We start from the raw sequence: 19037 nt of genomic DNA, 5'->3' as shown, positions 1-19037 counted from the left end.
CAAGCACTTGCTTTTTGGAATGATACAATAGCAGCTTAATCAAAACAAGTACTCCTGGCTCCCAACATGTGGGCAGAGCCAAAGCCCCTCTCTAGTAATGCTCACATAATTGTCTGGCGCTGCGCTGACAAGCCAGACCATATAATTGTACAATTGCTTTTTAGGTCTTGCCTATTCTGCCCATGCACTTTGCGACGCAACATCCCTCCACTCTAATCCAACCTACTCAATGCAACTCCACTCTATGCCACTCCACTCGACTCTAGGCCATTCCATTCATCACAGAGCCACTCTATGCCACTTTACTCTATGCCACTCTGCTGTATGCCACACCACTCAACGCACTATCCTCTACCTTATATCACTCTCTCTATGCCACTCCACTGAACTCCACTCTACACCACTATAGTCCATGCCTCTTTACTCCACTCCACCCCACACTGTGGCACTCTACTCTATGCCCCTCTACTCTACGTCACTCTACTCTGTGCTAGGCCATTCTATTCTGCGCCACTCTACTCTTCACTATACCAGTTTATTCTGTGACACTCTATTCCATTGTACTCTATGCCATTCCACTCTAAGCCATTCCACTATATACCACTCCACTCTGCCATTCTGTCCTACACCACCCTACACTGCTTAACTCTGTGCCACTCTACATCACTCTACTCCACTCTCCTCTGCAACTTTCTATTCTATTCTACTCTACTCTACGCCACACCACTTACTTTTAACCATGCTGCACAACACCGAAGCTGCTGTACAACATGGCTAAAAGACATTGATAAAGCAAATAGCTCACATAGTCTAGACCTATTGCCTTTGCCAATTCTTGTTCTCTAAGCAAACAGCTAACCGGTCTCTTTCCATTGGGTGTTACCTAGACCCATGTTCCTCTACCCTGTAAGTTGAATTTATTTTTAATAAGACATTTTGTCAATGAATAGGAGAGCATCAAGTATTCATGTTTATATAAAGGACCCATTCCCCAGCCCATTTTGGGACCTTGGAGACCAGAGGGAGTTGTGGGAAGGCAATAGAGACACAGAATAATCAACCACCATTGTCCCGGCTCCGTTGGATCACTGGAGGCCAAGAGAAGCAGAGCCTTAGCGTACACCAGCGCACCGGTTTCAGAGTCAGGGTTTTCACTGATCTGATGTAAGACTTCACTGCTCTGACTTAATACCTATGAAACCAAACATGTGTATCCAGTTATGCTTGTTTCCAGTCCAAGGAGGACCTAGCCTGGCAGTTCGGTCTGGACTGTTTCCATTGGGCGCAGGGTCAAGACTGATTTGCATATGGCTGGGTCCAAACTGGAATGGTATGGTGAGCAAAAAACTATGTATTTAGTCCCAGATCTCTGTACTGGGGTGAATGTATGACATTGTTCTGCATTCTGTCCATCAATTGTTCTTTTTGCATTAATCGAGTTCTGTCCTCAGTAACGTGACCAACGATGAATAACTAGGTTTCAAATCTAATATTTTACATAGTTTCTTCCAGTGGAAGCCATACACATCTTTTCTGGTACTTTAATGCTTCTAGAAGGAGTAGCTGCAAAGAACCTTTAAATGCTAAACTTGGCCCAATAACATGGAACCCTCAAGGGAAAAGGAAAACAAGAAGGCTAAGAAATTCCTGGTGCCGAGGCCTCAATGCTGACTGCAAGGTGATTGGGTTTAACCTGGAGTCAGATTAAAAGAAAAGGCCACGACCGAGATGGCTGGAAAGGAAAGTCCTGGTTGATGGCCTAAACCCCAGGAGCGGAAGTAGGTACAAGTAAGTAAGTCCTTGGCCCAACAGTAGACATGGCTTCCATTACACTAGATGGTGGTTTCTCTCCAGAGCTGCACCCTACCACGGACCTAGAAATGGAGGCAGGAAGTGCTGCTGTTGGCTCAGAAGTGGAAAATTGAAATCAGGAGTCGATAGTGCTTCAGAGTAGCATGATCAGACAGACCTTTCCTGGTCCCAAAAAAGAGATTTGAGTGGTCTCTCCTGGACGGTAATCAACGATGAAGAGACAGACTTATCTGAAGATCCCAATAAAGACCCTGGCAACCCTGAGACTTATGTGGTGTCAGAGAGGGGGTCTACAGAACCCATGGAGCTTTGATGTTTGCTTTGCTTCAGTATCACAGTGTCCCACCCCTGTTCTGCGTGGAGCGGCAATAAGAGGTTTTAAATAGAATCAAAAAGGGGTGCATGACCCAGCCCAACTGAGTCTTCAAAATAAATTAAGTTACCTGGAATATTGTGGGGTATTTACCCTTCTGACGCAAGCATTCCATGCTCCCAAAAGAGCATGATTCTAAGGAACTCAAAGTGATGGCAGACTTCTTTAAAAAGCAGCTTTACTCTATTAGCCCCTCTATGGATTCACTGAGGGAAGCTACACTGACAAAGAATCAGCCGCTTATTATGAATTCCCGGATCAAATTAACTGCAACATTGTTCGGCACGGACCAGAGACTGCTGAAAATGGAGACACATTTTGAGGGCCTCGACTCCAGGATCTCGGGTGCTGAAAAGAAAGTAAACATTTTAGAGTGTGACTTAAAGAAAATGAAAGCTGTGGTTTAGTCTTGTTGTCGGATGTACTTCAGAATGAGACATGAAGGAAAGTGTTCTCAGTCATGTCAAGACTGGAGATAGGTGTGGATAGTCTCAAGCCAAGAATAGGCTGAAGGTGAGCACAGCCAGAGTGTTGGGCGTCCTACCACTTTTGGAAGTGCAAACATTGGTGACCATGTTGTGAGGTTCCTTCAAAACAAGGTTTTGTGTGAAATATTTTAAATAATGAACACATTGGTGGACATCACCAAGGCATTACGAATCCCTTTATGTAGCCACGAATAGAAGACCGCAGAGATGAACACGGTCATTGTAGAGTTTGGGATTCTTGATTGGACAGAAAAGGTAACACATGCAGCAGCAGTTGTAAGGGAACATGGTCTTAGTATTTCCATACTTGAACTTGATAACTCAGAGAAGATGTCAGAACATGCAAATTATGAATAAAGAATTCCTTTTAGCACCTTTATGTGTAATCCGGCAACCTTGAAAGTAGTGGGTGGGAGAGTGAAATGACTTGTTTTACACGTTTATTTATTTATTTATTTGAAAGGTTTTATATAGCTCTAACATGACCCGTAAGGGTATCAGAGCAGTGTATAACAGAAAGAGGATAAGATCGGTCAGTAAAAAGCAAACATAGTTTATGCACTTACCTTAGGCTTAAAGCTCAACAACCTTCATCCCAAGCCGGTGACACCGGAGATGTCCATTTTTTTAGGTCGAGGCTACCGTCCCTCAGCGAAGCTGTGGGGGGCGGAGCCGAAGATTTAATGATTTCAACAGTGGGGCTTTATTTCACCTCTCTCTTCCATTGGCTAGCTTCGTAAATAGAGGCTAGCCATTGGAAGAGATGTGTGTCAATTACTATTTTCCCCGCCTTGATGCGATTCGTGGGCGTTTCTGGCTCTTTTTTTAAGTCCCGCCCCTTTTTCATCGTCATTTGGAGGTGTTTACTTTTTTTTTTGCCGGCGCTTTTGTTTTGCCATTTCTCCCGACCGCAGCTGGAAGAAGGTTGTGCTGCCCGCCCGCCCCCCCTCTCGTTGTGCTTGTTTCTTTACTTTCTTTCGCTTTTTGTGTTTCACATTTCTTGTTTTTGTTGTCTTCGGGGCAGGCCCGGACGCTGTTTTGTCGTCCTGGGGTCGCCGCGTTCTTGTTGTTTTAGTTTCCTCTACTTCCGATTTCCGAAAGAACAGAAAGCTGGCAGTACATTTGTATACGAACAACACGCCACTTCCATGTTGCCCCGACCTGACCTTTAGCATTCTAGTTGTTTAGCCCACTCACTTCCGCCTTTAGCCCCGCCCTTCCGAGAGACGATTCTATGCGACCACGAGTAGTTATCCTAGACTCACTCTCCCGGCCTCAGACCCAACACCCGGTTCCAAGAGAGCAGCTACCGCCATACCTCCCCTCGACACACGATCTCAGGTAAACCCGACCCCTGCTTTACCCCGGTACAGCCGTTTTTACACGCTGTGCCCGCTTGCTACCGCACCACTCTGACCTACTCCGTTCCCCCCTTAGATCGTGGGCCTTGGATGTACCCGTCCACAGGTTTCGCATTTGGCACCACCGCCTAACAGGACTCCAATTTCTACGTGTTCACGCACCAACTTTACACCGCAGCCTGGTCATATCCCCGCCGAACCTACAGTAAGACCCTACCTTCCACATCCAGTGTCGGCCGACTTATATGCCTGCACTTCGCTAGCTACTTCGCCCACTAAATCGCCCACGAAATCCAGATTCTTTACTTCCAGTCCCTACATCTCTACAGAGAGAACCTCCGGTACTTTTGCCAACATGTTGGTTTTTCCTTTCTTCTTCTATCAACGTACTTTTCCATGACGCTCCCTGCTTTAAACTATAGACACCACTGACATTACCACTGTCATAATGTTTTACTACGTTTTACATGAAGACCATAACTTATGAAATTACCGCATAGGGTTTTATATACAATAGCGAGGCACCATTATCCGATAATTGTATTTCTGTCTCATTTGACACACCATGCATGTTTATGTAACTTTCCTCGATATACTTAAACTGTTTAGTAAATGCATTTGCTCCTATGTTCTTCCCGGGATCGTGGATCGTCCACACATTTTGGCCCTTCTTGACCGTTAGATGCTCGCATTTCTTGAACCATCGTTTAAGGCTACTGATTTTAGTTAATTTTCATGTTTTTGATATCATGGTTTTTTATTGCCATAGAATATGTTCTATTGCATGTGGACATTTTTGTCTTCTTTTAGAAACAGCCGCAGTCAGAACAACAGAGTTTACCCAATAGTCTTTATTTTCAGTTTATTTAGTTACCATTACTGTTTGGAATGTATCCTTTGCGCCTTTGTGTAGACTTTTTTGTCTTCTCTTAGGAATGCCTGCAATATCCTTATGTCATTCTTACTTCACCATGTATGCCTTTTTATGCACTATGTCACCACACGAAATTTCGGTATGTATGTACCTTTTAATTAAAGTGTCACATTATGTTTTCTCTCACACTATAGGGTTTCCACAAACTAGGGGTGTCTTTACCAGAAAATACTCCACCATTAGGTTTCTTTAAGATTCAGATCATTCAGTCTTCTCCCAAGTACTGTTAGACACCATTCATTTTCTCAATTAGTATCTTGTTTCATTTTCCACCTTTGCTTATTATTTTCAATACTTATGTCCTTCCCAGCCCTGAAGAGTCTTATCTTCACACGATGTGACGAAACATGTGTCGGCTTGCTTTATTTTGAATGTACTGATCAAGACTGAACTATAAATCACTCTTCATGCACCGCTGGATCTCTACTTTTTTGTTAATGAACTGTACCTAATTGTATGGTTTTTACATAAAAACCAGTCACCCTAAACAAGGGCGCAGGACCTTTGTTTATATTGTTTTGTCTGGGTTTGTTCCCCTGACCTGCTTGCACCACTATACCTTTGTATACATCTATCTAACCTATAATCGCACATGCTTGAGCGCCAATTCTTCCTGTCCTCCACTCAAACCCAATCGCTTCTTATGACATTTGAATAGTGTTTAACAACACTGTTGGATGACTTTTTGTCACAATAGTTTACTTTTTTTTGTTAAATACTAGTGTCCGACCCCCTTTTCTAATTATACTTAATACTTTTGCTACTTTTTTTTAACTTATGTGATTTCGTTGCTGCTAGCCCATGTTCTCCATCCTCCGTGGGTTGTGCCTTTAGGAGACAGTGTTTGTTGCTTTACATATTCTGTTACCGCATTTTCATTTTGCACTATACTGTGCTTCAAACATCGCTGTTAACCAATTTTCACTTTGTCAATGTATGTTGGTTTTTCTAAAATGTTATTCTTTGGGACTAACAGTTACCTTAACCCCTTTCCATGGTGCCCCACTGAGAACAAATGCTCTTTTCATCCGGTTATAGCAGTTGTGTAAGGCTAAATGAGAAGAGTTAATATAACACCCAGGATAATTTGCTGCATGGCTAAATACTTTAAAGTTTCCTAAAGGCGAGACCGTTGCATTGCAAATGCTTGTTTTACTGTTTATCGCCCTGCCGTTCTTCCTTAACTCTGATAGGAATTGTGTAAGATGAAACCTCGAATTCTAGTGCAGTCATTCCTTGTTGGCTTTGTTTTTTCCTTCTATGTTTTAATTCCTATCCACCCTGTATTGTTTGGGGGATTCGGGTTAGTGTCATTTTGGATGTTAAGAATCTTGTTGGTAGATGTGATAAAATAGGAATGGGTGATTTTGTTCTGTTATTCCTTGTGTGTGCCATTGTACAAGCTCAGTAAATTGGAACCATAACCTTGTTCCAACAGTCTATAACATCTTTGTTTTGGTGATTGACTTTTACAAGTTGTTCTGTGAAACACTTTTGCTGCAACCGTTCATCAAAATGCTGAAGTATCTCAGGTTTAGATGAGCTGGAAAGACCAGCATGTTCAAGGAAGCATTCAGTAGGCTTCTGATTTGTTGTGAAGTTGGTGTTTTGCTATATATTTTTCTTTTTCATAATTCCTATTCTCACGCAATCACATCCAATAAATCTTTGAAACATAAATATAACAGGAATAATTAAGATGCTAAACATAAAGAAGACTGTAACATGCTATACAACCGTAATGTTAAAAACTTGATAAAATCATTTACTTAAAAAAGCATACTGGAATAGCTTGAGATCACACACAGATCAAAGTATACATTGTTAGTGCGTAATGATATTTTTTCCTTCTTTGTTGACTTGCGCATAGCTAACATTTATGTTGGTTTTCCCATAGGTGGATTCCTCTTCATGTTTGGATTTGGATGTTGGTATGCCCATTTCCCTGTAGAAGATGATAAACGTGAGGTGTGAACATGGAGAAGGTCAGCTCACCAGAAGTACCGTCTTCCAAATCAACTCAGGTCGCAGGTGTAAAGGTCATGGCCAAAGAATTAGATTTAAATAATTCCCAGAAGGCAAAACGAGTAGGATTTGTGCTGGTACATGCAGGTAAGCCAACAGAAGGTTTGATCTGTTCTAGTGCACATAAGACCTAGTGATCATAACCACTAAATGTGTGAATTACTGCAATGGCGGAAGAGCAGCACAACCCGGTGCCAGACTCTACCCATTAGCCCCATAAAGAACAGAACTGCACAATTTTCACCTTTACCGACCCATGCTGCCTGGTGCACCTGCTTCTTCTGTGTATTTAGGGTCAATGAGTCACTAAGATACTTGTTAAGGTCATGGTTCCTCAATTAGCAATGAATTATGGTGCGCATTCCTTACTATTTTGTCTCTCACTTTTTATAATAATAAAATATATTATAAGTGGACAGAGGGTGCTGTTAATGCTTTGAAAGAACCATTAGCACACTTTTAGTACCCCAGCTGATAAATCAACAATGGAGAAAGGTTTTATTTTGATGTACATCATTCACAAATATTGCTTGGACATTCTCATTATACTGTGAGCCACAACGACATAATAGGATACCCTGTGACCCTTTGGCAGCTTCAACCTTTTAAACTTGCTGATATTTAGTCCTAGAAAACGAGAGGAGGCATTAGGAATAAAACTCATTTGTGAGGGTTTCCTTGACGTATTTTTAACTGTGAGGTACACTTATGGTAGATCTATTTAGTCTCAGACTATCCCAATCAATTTCAAGAACCCCAACAAGCAGACGCTGATGGTTCTCTGACAAACAAGTCTTAGCTCACCACCAGGCCTGGCATCTACCTTGGTTGCTTGGTTTGTGAGTTTAACGTAATGCCCTATGTGGCCTAGGGTATGCCTTGGTATGGGTACCTTGCCCACTGTGCCGCTGGAACCAAGCTACAGCAGACTGAAGAGCCCCAATCAGGGCAAATCCGATCGTGAGTTGCGTGTGTTCTGGAAACAACTTGTTTGATTTACCCCACCTACAAACCCATCTACCAACTCCCCTGAACCCACCATCACCCCTCCTGCTCTTTCTTCACAATTACATCCTCAGCCTAATGTTGGCCCAGTATTGTGTAGCTTGGTATGTGGACAACACATCACCACTGCCGCACTGGTTATATACAGCGATACAAAAGGGGATGATGGACGGAGCGTCTGAGCAAATCAAACACTCACCCCCAGTCAACTGATCTGGGTTTAATGCATCACCATTCTTTAGCCCACTCAGCCACCCCAGTTCAGACATGGCCATATGCAAATCAGTCTGACCCTGTGCCTCATGGGAACAGTCCAGCCCGAACTGCCAAGCCATGTACTGGTTATATACAGCAACTACCATCCTGCTGAGCTGTTTACCCATCAGTCACTGACATAGCTTCAAGCAACACAGCCAAAATTTTGTTTTCACAATCCTCCCGTAGACTATGGTCAAGAATATTTGAATAAGTGAAAGTTTTGAATAAACACAAATGTCATTTACCATCCATGTGTGTGTAATCTTGTGTGCTTGCTCATGGTTGTTGTTAGAGAGTCTGGATAATTTACAATTTACCCATAGATTAGCACTCTCACATCTGTGCTCCGGCATTCTCACAGACTCAAAAAAGGGTTACAACACATCCAAGTTAGTTTTAAAAATAACATATTATATATACATTCTTCAACACATTTAACTCAGTACAGGGATTTTGCGGATGAGAAATCTTCAGTCCTTGGGAAGGGACGAAATAATGAAAATAGTGCACAAATCCACAGAAGAAGAGTCAACTTGGAGGAGGAAACATCGGGGGACAAATACTGTTTACACCATAAAATGGGTATAATCATAAAATACAGACAAATATCCAAAGAAATAGTCCTAAATAAAGTTCTAAGTCCTAAAGTAAAGCTGTAATCATAATGTAAGATCCAATCTCAAACATGAAGTTTAGTTAGTCTCCAGACCCAGATGGTTTGTTGGAAAGACTGCTCTGGGTTGCAGACAGAAGTTACTTGCCATCCTATGTTTCTGACATGTAGACCATCTGTATCTCCTTCTCTGAACTTAGGCATAGGGAGTTGAAGAGCAGATCCAGACACCTCTTGAGTTTCAGAATACACAGGAGTAATTATAGGGACGGAGGGGGAAGTTATACTAGGGGACACACAACAGGCAGTGAGAGAGGTGAAATGACTGCTGTCCAGGAGGCAGCAGAGCACTATATGCTGGTCAGCTTGCACCTCTTATTGATCTTTCCTTGCTAATACAACCTCTTGAAGACCCCTAGAGAGTGCCTTCTGACAGCATTGAACTGACTGCATTATAGCCTCCTAGAAATCTATCATGGTCGCATGCTGAGTGGGTGGAGGTAAAGCTACACTGGTGGTGTAGGGGGTGAAGTTTACCTTCAACTGCTCATCTGAGGGTGGGCACTTGCAGTAAGCATGGAGCTAACTACCAGTGTAATTGATGGCCATGTTGTTGTGATCACTTTAGACTGGGGGAGGAGCATCGTCACACTCTGATTTTTTTTTTTTTTTTTTTAAATAGACCTTTATTGTCCATCATACAGTATACACAGCATTTGAGCTTACAACCCAGCCGGGCCAGCTGCAATTAACGAACATTGTGATAGTTGGGATAAGTGAACACAGCTTCAAGGCCGACAACCCTGGGGTTCGGCAGCGTAGATCAGCACGTCACAGAACTCTGTAATCACACAATCATTCGGTGTTATGTAAGTGTGTGGTCTATGGATTTTCCTTATATGGTCAGTGGGGTTAGAGTAGCTATGTTAGGGCAACACTCATCAGCAGCATCAGCGTTGGTCGAACCCACCATATCTTTCGTGTGTCGTTGGGATGAGTATCAGTGTGGGTCAACATTCAGACGGATATGGTGTTATATGAACGAGCGATGAGGGTGCTCAGTGTCTAAGCGTGTTTGGAGCGCGTAACCGCCTTGCTCGCCCACCCTGACGAAAATGACTTCTTTTTATCGCAGCACTCAGGTGATGTGCCTAGGCCCTAGCTGTCACGCCCGAGGGCGCCATGTGTATGGAACGCAGAGTTGTATGCGTATGGGCATGGTCTATAAGGAGATGAAACCAGATTATCAATGAACTATAGAACAAGAACATGAGCTATGTAAAAGGCAGGTAGGGGTAAATATGGGTAGAGTTTGCCATATCATTGAGAGGGGGGGGTCGGAATCATCGTGTCAGCCATGTCTCATGGGCTAAGCGGGCGGGAGATCGGGGGGGGGGGGGAGAAGCGCAGGCTGTTCGCGCGGCAGAGCCACCGGGGGGGGGGGGCCCCAATTGTTCGATTGGTGTACCATTCCGGTGTGGCCCCACAGTGCCCGGGCCCCTGTTGTAGCGTCGCGTGTGGTAGCGCACGTCCGGGAGGGGGGCAAGCAGTCGCCAGTGTATAACAGTTAAGCACTTGACAACCGGTGGGCAGAGCACAGTGGTCAGATGGGTGGCGTATGGCGTACTGTGTGTGTTTCGCAGGACCGGTATCGGGGAGGGGGGGAGGCAGCGCACAGGTCCTTACGTAATCCCTTGTTCCTCACATTTCTGCAGAAAAGAATGTAGAATGTCCTCCCAACGTTGTGCGATAGGGAATTTTCTGAGCCCTGCCGTCTCCTCCCGTTTCAGGACAGAGTTCTCAGCCCGTGCCCAATTTGTCAGCGACAGACACCAGTGTCTGAGGTGCGGGGGTGTGGCAGCTTTCCACCTTTTGGTAAGCAATCTTTTGGCTGTGATAAGTCCAAGATCCCAGTATCTGGTCTGGACCTTGTTTAGTCGCGTACGTTTGTACAAACCTAATACGCAGGCCTCCCACGTGTGTGGCACCTGTTCCTTGGTGCAATGTCGGAGCATCATGGTCACCCCTTCCCAGTACTGTTGGAGGGCCGGACAGAGCCAAAGCATGTGGAGGAGATCCGCATCTAGAAGGGAGCAGCGGCCACAGGCAGTGTCTGTGACTGAAAAATACTTATTTATTTTGTCCGGGGTGAGGTATGCGCGGTGCAATATGTAAAACTGTATGATTTTGAAGCGAGGGTTGCGGGGGATGTTCACTGGGCCAGCTAGGATCATAGCCCACTCCCTGTCCGACCAGTCCCTTCCCCTGTCAGTCGCCCATTTTTCCCTCAGGCGTACAGTTGCTGGTTGCGTGTGTAGGAGGAGTGCTTGCGTTAACCAATGAATGATGTGAGTGCCGTTGCTCATGACATGAAGGTATTGTATGAAGTGATGTGTTGGCGGCTCATCAGACATGTCTCCCCAGGCGGCAGTCAACGCGTGAACGAGGGATGCGTGTGTTAGGAATTGCCCAGCCGGGAGGGACGCGTCTCTCACGAGGGCAGCGAAGGGCAGGAGGGCGCCGTCAGAGTATAGGTCGCCCAATGTTTCCACCTCCGCGGTGATCCAGCTATCCAACCTTACAGCGGTCAGGGTTCCCGCCGTTGTCGGGGTACCTAATAGCGGCAATATCGGCGCATACGGTATCGTCGCTCGAGTCAGGCGCAAGCAGCGGAGGAAGCATTTGCGCGCCACTGCGAGTAGCAGTTGTGTCGGCCGAGGAGTCCGTGTCAGCGGATGAAACAACACGTGGATCTGGAATAGGGACCAGACAGTGGCGTCCGTGGCCGTGTCCCCCAGGTTCTTACCACCTAGCCAGCCTGACACCCACTGCATTTGTGCTGCTAGATAGTATAGCTCCATGTTAGGAACAGCTAGTCCGCCCTCTTCAGTGGGCATGCAGAGTTTCGTCAATGCAACCCGAGGCCGACCTTCGTTCCAAATCGGTATGTTTGCAAAGTAGTACAACAGCCTCGGTAGGACTATCATTTTTGCTAAGGCTATGCGACTTGGGACATTCAGTGGCAGTGTCTTCCAGAACCCAACCTGTGCTCGGGTAGAGGCGATCGCCCTCATCAGGTTTCCTTCCAAGATATCTATGGGGTCTCGATAGATGTGTATCCCAAGGTATCGGAACGTGTTGGGGTACCATTGCAACCTCTCACCCCCGATGTGTATATCACACTCGGGAACGTTCGGGCTGAAGGAGTAGGCCCCCGATTTGGCCCAGTTGACTCGCAATCCCGATATTTCCTCGAAGGTGTCAAAAGTGGCAGTAAGGGACTCCGGGACGTTGTTCAGGTCCTTGACGTACAAGGGAAGGTCATCAGCATACAGTGACACTACATGCAGTCCGTCCGCCAACGGTATACCCCAATCCATTCCCTGTGACCGGAGTATCGCAGCCAGGGGTTCTACTGCTAAGGAGAACAGCAGGGGTGACAGTTGGCAACCTTGTCTGGTGCCTCTCCGCACACAAATAGGGTCAGAGAATAACGCTCCAGTGCGGACTCGGACCGTGGGCCTGCGGTATAAGAGGCCGACCATAGTCAGATAGTCGTCCCCCAGTTCGAATTTATCCATGACCGCTCGCAGGTAGGGCCACTCCACCGAGTCAAACGCCTTTTCCAGGTCTAGTACTAGGCACCCTGCTCGTGGCCACCGTCTTGTGGCATATTCCTGCAGGCGGAACAGGCGGCGGATATTGTGGGACGTATGTCTTGTCGGTACGAACCCATTTTGGTCTTGATGCACCAGCGCAGGAACCATAGGGGCCAGCCTGCGAGCAAGTGCTGAGGCAAGGATTTTGTAATCCGTGTTTAGGAGTGCGAGAGGGCGATAAGAGCCCATCTGCGTGCCATCCCTGCCAGGTTTGAGTAAGGAGACGAGGGTTGCCTCATTAAGAGTTGGGGGCAAGGCGAAGTCATCTACAGCCGCGGAGTACATCTTTACCAGGTGCGGGATCAGGATGTCCGAGGCGGCCTTATAGAACTCGGCCGGCAAGCCATCCGGTCCCGGAGTATTGCCATTCGAGAGGTTAAAGATGGTGTCGCGGAGTTCCCCGGGGTCCAGTGGTGCACCGAGGTCATCTTGCTGTGTCGGCGTTAGGGTAGGTAACTGTACATCAGAGAGATATTCCGTGATGGCAGTCAGTGGGACACGCAATCGGGAGTAATATAGGCCGGTGTAATGACTCGTGAACGCCTCGTGTATTTGGCGTTGGGAGTATAGTAATCCGCCGTCTCCGGTCTGTATGGTCGATATTGGGGCAGATCGATCCTCCCGTGCGATCAGCCAGGTCAACAGCTTGCCTGGTCTGTCGCCCTGTCTGTGGACCCGGGCGGAGTGTGCCGCGAAGTTGACGCTTCGCAGACGGTCTAGTAGGCGGTCGTGTTTCGCCTTAGCTTCTGTCAGTCGGGCGGTCGCAGCCCCCCCGCAGTGTGCTCAATATCCAGCAGTTCCATTTCCAGTCGCGTCAGGTCTTGTTCAATTTGGCGTCTCATGTGTCTCTGTGTTCCCAAGCAAAGCCCCCGGGTCACCACTTTGAAAGCATCCCATTCGGTTTGGGGAGAGGACGCTGTGCCAGCATTGAGATTGAAGTATTGGGCCGATGTGTAAGCAAGGAGTCGCGGAAGGTCGCGTCAAGTAAGAGGTCTGGTTGGAGGCGCCAGGTGGGAATGGGAGGATGTGGGTCGTCCCAGGCGATGACCAGTGTGTGAGGGTTATGATCTGAATGGGTGCGGCCCATATATTGTGTGTCCAGAACTAATGGGAGGAGATCGGGGGAGACCATATATCTGTCTAATCGTACGTGTAGTGCATGCGCTCCCGACCAGTAGGAATACGTGCGCGTCGCGGGGTTGCGTGTCCTCCATGCGTCATGTAGGTGCCATTGCTGGGCCCAGTTGAGGAGAGCTTTCTTGGTGACGTGCGTCTGTGCATTAGCTGGGGGCGCAGTAGACCTGTCTAAGTGTACATCCAGGACACAATTGTAGTCGCCTCCAAGGATCCACGGGAGCCCATGCCAGGGTGCCAGTGCCGTGGAGAGGCTCTCAAGGAAGCTGGCCTGGTCAGTGTTAGGGGAGTATAAGGAGGTAATTACTACAGGGTGTCCATCAAGCCTGCCTCGCGCCATGACATACCGACCCCCCGCGTCTATCTGTGTATCTATGACCGGCCAAGGAGTGCCCGGCCGTATCCATATGAGTGCCCCTCGAGCATAGGAGGAGTACTCCGTGGCATAAATCTGCCCGCGCCACCGTCGGCGTAGCGCGTGTACCTCAGTTTTGTTTAGGTGTGTTTCCTGTAATAGTACTACATGAAATTTATGGCGACGCAAATATGAGTAGATTTGGTAACGTCTCGCCGGTGTGTGCATTCCCCTCACATTCCACGTGCAAATCCTAATTTCAGCCATATCTACTATGGTAGGAGACACCCACCTCACCTGTCATCCACCCCCCAGGCGACCGCCCCCACAAGGCCCCCAGCCCCCCTCCCCCACACACTGCAGACACAGACTTCGACTCATCTATCAAGGGCATAGGCAATTCTCCGAGGTGGGAGGGGGGAAATGTAACAGGGTGTGCTAACAGTGCTAAACAGCAATAAATACCAAAAGGTCGGCAACGCAACATGTCGCCGTCCAAACGCGCCTAGAGGCAAAAGAACAGTATTCAAATCTAGGGGGTAGCTTGAGCTAGGCACCAATCAGGCAGTTCTCCAATGTCCAACCAAGTAATTGTGATCAGCGGCCCTTCCCCGGACCATAAGTTACTCCCACCACGCAGTCAATTGCAGAGGACAAATAGATAGTGTCATCGCTAGTAGTGGGACCGCAGGTTAACTATGCACATACAAGTAAGAAAGGCAAATCCCACTCCCCAAGTTCTCGGAGTAGGTATGTTTTCAGGCAATATGGGCGGGTGACATAAGTGGAGGGAAGAGGGGGAAACCCTGTGGACAATCTCACCCCTTTATCTCCTCCACAGCATCTATACATCTGGGAGAGTACTCACTGCGTTAGGGCCTTTCAGTCTGTCCCCAAGGCGGCGAGGGATATCTCCGGCCACGGCCTCCGGCCGCGGCATCTCAGCTATTGTCTGACCTTTAGTCTCATCCCCGCCGCCCTGGCAATAGCCGATATTCGTACGTGTCTTACTTCAATGGGGCATGTCAGCTGTTTGTGGCTTGACGTCTGGTAGTTCCACCGACAGTTGGGAGTCTGGTATCCCGTAGATAGCCTCATCATCGCTCGGAACCAGCTGCGGGCTCGTGACTTGAACATTGTCTGAGGTCGGTGAAGCGCTTAGTTGGGAGACCCTCCGGAGTGCGTCCCGTTGCTCCTGGATCACTTGGTCCAGCGGTGGGAAGTGGCGTGCCGCGTCTTCCGGGCGGCCGGTCCTGTGGTCTCTGTTTCGACGTCGACGCCGCGGCCCGCGGCTTCGGGGTCTTGTCTCAGGATTCTGTGCGTGTCTGGGCGCTGTGTCTGGTCCGCTATCTAGCCAGTCGCTCACTTCCACAGGAGTATTAAAGAAGTAGGTCTTGTCCCGCGCCACTACCCTCAGTTTCGCAGGGAAGAGTAAGGAGTACTTGAGGCCTGCCTCCCGTAGTCGGCGTTTCACCTCCAGGAAATCGTGACGCTGGCGTTGCACCTGAATGGTGTAGTCTGGGAAGAACATCACCGTGGCATTGTCAATGCGGACTTCCCCTAGCCGTCTGGTTTCCCTCAGGATAGTGTCTCTGTCACGGTAGTTCAGGACTCTGAAGAGTAGTGGCCTCGGGTTGGAGCCAGTGGTATGAGGTCGTGTGGGCACTCGATGTGCCCGCTCCACTACGAAGTGTGGCGAGAGCGTGTCCTCCGGCAACAGACCTCGCAGCCAGTCTTCTACTCGTTGAGTCGGTCTGTTGCCTTCCCATTTCTCCGGGATCCCGACGAGTCTGATGTTGTTGCGTCTCGCTCTCCCTTCCGCATCCTCAGCGCGGTCCTCTAGGAACTCCACCCTGTTCAGGAGATCTTGTACCTGTTTGTCAGTTTGTGAGACCGCGGGGCCAAGGTCTTCCACTGTTCCCTCCAGCGTCTTGGTCCGATCGGCCAGCTTCTTGTGGTCTTCCCGTAGGTGAGTGAGGTCTATGGCAACACTGTCTATCTTGGATTCCAGAGATGTTCTGGTCAGTTGGAGCGACTGTTCCAGGCGCTCCATGGCAGCGAGCACATTGTCCAATCGCGAAGTTACCTGGTCAGCTGCCATCTTGTGCAGCGACTTTTTGGATTTTCCCTTTGGCGGGGCCCCTCCAGTTCCAGTGCGGGTCCTCACCCCTCCGGACATGTGCAAGGCGACTCAACCAACAGCGCAATCCAGCGGGGCCAGGGGATGAGGCAATCGATGCCCCACGGGTCCGGCAGTGTCTTCAGGTCGCAGGGAGTCGCCACCTATGTCTGTTGTCGCGGGGCAGGGCAGCTGGCCTCTCGTACACCTCCTGCATTGATGGCGGGTTCGTGCGGTGGTGCGTCGTGGCAATCCGTTAACCCCAACCTCAGGCCGCCTGCGGTCTCAGTAGCCAGCCGGTTCCCCAGCCGGGGATGTTCTCACAGGTGCAAGGGTCTCAGTCCATCTCTGGGCTAGTGGGGAGGGCCAGTCCCCACCTCGCGGCCGCCGGAGAGCTCGGGGTCACCAGTTCTCGGCCATTGTTCATGCCCAGGTGACTTTGCGGAGCAATGCAAATGTGCTTCAGCGTCTCCAAAGGAGTAGTCGGCCCCGTCCCCACCTCGGGCCTGCAACGTCTGCACCGCGCAGTCCTCCGTCTCCTCAGGGTTGGGGCTGTGCCGTGCGCTCTGTTTGCCAGCCGCCACTGTGTCCCACGGGTCAGCCTGCTTCAAGGGGGTCCAGGGGGGGAGCGAGGGTCCAGTGTCCGCATCCAGAAGCCCCCACCCTCTACATAGCTCGCTTCGCAACGGGCGCCGGGGTCGGTGGAATCTCTGCTCTGCTAGTGCGTGGGCCCATGCGCCGTGTGCAGCCCTCCGTGAACGTCCGCCCCTCTCAGCTCATCGTCACACTCTGATGATGGGCAGACCTGCTCCTCCGGAAACCCACTGATTGACCTTCTTCCTGGCCAGGAGGAACCCCATTGCCTGAATCCTCATGGTATCTGGTGTCCAGCTCACCCACCCCTGTGGTCGTTTCCACAGTCTTCACCCTGAGTCTCTTGGATTGGAATGGAGTCTTTCCGGCAGGCACTCCCTCCCTGCTGGTGCCTTCTACCTCATCCTCTGCTTTAATTATGTTTTCATGAATCCACTTAGCTGCAGAGGTCCTTGGACTTCATGTGCATAAAAATACATTTGTCATCATTACAGTAGTGACTGACAAAGAGTTATATTGTCATGTACAACACTACCATGTCCCAAGCAATGTTATAATTCACATTTGCTGGGGGGGGCGTGGTCCGACCGCGGACAAAGATGGCCGCGTAGTCTCCGAGCTTTGCCGAACTTCCCGGAGACAGTGACCATGCCACTGAGCGGCATGATATAGCTCTGATTCCTTTCCCTGGGCCACCCCGATCTCAGCGGTGCCTCGCTTCCAGAGATTGGAAGTCTGGGGAAGCCGCACCCGTGATGTGCATGCCTGGGCCTGCGGCATGAGATTGAGCTGCAGCCTAGATTGTGACCTGCCACCCGTCGTGGACTGCTGACGCCGCCCCCTTGAACTTGGCGGGCGCCCTAGCTGGTTGCGGTGGGTGGCAGCAGGGCTCATGCAGGAGTCGCGTTGGCCCCCTACTGTGTTAGCCTCAACATGGTGCTCCTGATCAGCGCGGGCTCCACGGATAACAGTGGGTAAGCCCATGTTTGTTTTCCCACGGCCTGCAGCGCACCAGGCTCCATGTTGGGGCTGCCTCTGATGCCGGTGCCCTGCTGATGGATGCTCTCTCTCCCATGTGGCCCAGCGCCTCTCTCCATGTCTTGCTCGCCACGGCGACCCCGCTAGTATATTACACCGAGACACGACTCTGGGGTGCTCGATGAGGCCGTGATTACTGTGGGCCTATTTGGCTCCTGAGATGAATGATTGTGGGCTGGCCTCTCTCACAGTGAGCTCCTAGCTGCAGTCGGATCTTGGTGGACCAGCAGGAGAGGCCTGGAAGGCTTGCTACATACTGACCAAAAGACCGTGGTGCGTGCCAGCTTGAGGTCTGCCTGGGGGTGCATTGGGAAGCCTGCTTCCATCCTCACGGACTATTGTCTGATTTTGCAAGTGCGTCCCGATTTGATTGCGTGGCACCACTGCTGTTGCGACACGTTCCATTGCGACTCTATTCCAAGGCAATGGGCAAAGGGGATCCGAAGCAGTGGAAACTCACCTTTGAAAAGACTGGTGGCGGTGCGGATTCGACAGACGCTACAATGGGGGAGGGTGGCGATCAGGCTATTGCCCCACCTCAGACCAACGTGTAGGAAAATGAGGCGCTCATGGCAGAACTTAAGGTGGGCTTCTGTGCACTGGACTCTCTCTTCGACACCCTCGACAAATGCCTTGCCAGAATGGGGGCGCGATTGGATCAGCATGACAAGAGGCTGGACATGGCGGTGGGCAGGATCTCTGATTTGGAAGACTGCGCCGCCCAAGCAACGAGGCGGTTAGAGAGGATGGAGGGTCTACTAAAGAATGTCGCCTTGAAGAACGAAGACCTTGAAGCCAGGGGATGATGTAACAACGTTCGCAACATGGGCGTGCCAGAGTCAACGAACACGGGTCGGTTGGATGAGTTCGTTGAAGGCATACTGGTGGGCTTATTTGGGCGGGAGTCCTTCATTGCCACTTTTGTAGTAGAAAGGGCGCATAGAACCCTCGGCCCCCAACTCAACCCGGGATATCCACCTCCCCCCATCTTGGCATGACTTCTGAACTTTAAAGACATGGACACTGCATTGCGAATGGCACGAGAACGCATATCGCTGGACTGGCAGGGTTCTTCCTTTTTTTGTACGTGGACTTCACAGCGGTGGTCCAGGAGGCCCGCCATAAATTTGCAACGGTTAAATCCATGTTACGCAAGGCCGGTCTCAAATATGGCATGCTGTTCCCAGCGCGACTGAAAGTTGACATTGATGGCAGGTCCAAGATTTTTGAAACACCAGTAGAGGCCCAAGAATTTCTTAGACTCAGTTC

The 19037-nt window shown here is 49.2% G+C and overlaps 1 protein-coding gene across 3 annotated transcripts in view; it reads left to right on the top strand.

Annotated features, from left to right (window-relative positions):
• Window positions 1-19037, top strand: part of TASP1 (taspase 1) — a 723830-nt gene that overhangs the window by 102892 nt on the left and 601901 nt on the right. For all 3 annotated transcript variants that reach the window (XM_078649553.1, XM_078649555.1, XM_078649554.1), the window contains exon 2: window positions 6866-7080. In XM_078649553.1, the coding sequence (XP_078505679.1) occupies window positions 6945-7080 (136 nt within the window). In that variant the 5' untranslated portion in view covers window positions 6866-6944. The remainder of the gene's footprint in view (window positions 1-6865; window positions 7081-19037) is intronic.

Source organism: Lissotriton helveticus, chromosome 6, assembly GCF_964261635.1.
Source record: "Lissotriton helveticus chromosome 6, aLisHel1.1, whole genome shotgun sequence".
NCBI classification, from domain to species: Eukaryota; Metazoa; Chordata; class Amphibia; order Caudata; family Salamandridae; genus Lissotriton; species Lissotriton helveticus.
This window is presented reverse-complemented; position numbering and strand designations above follow the sequence as displayed.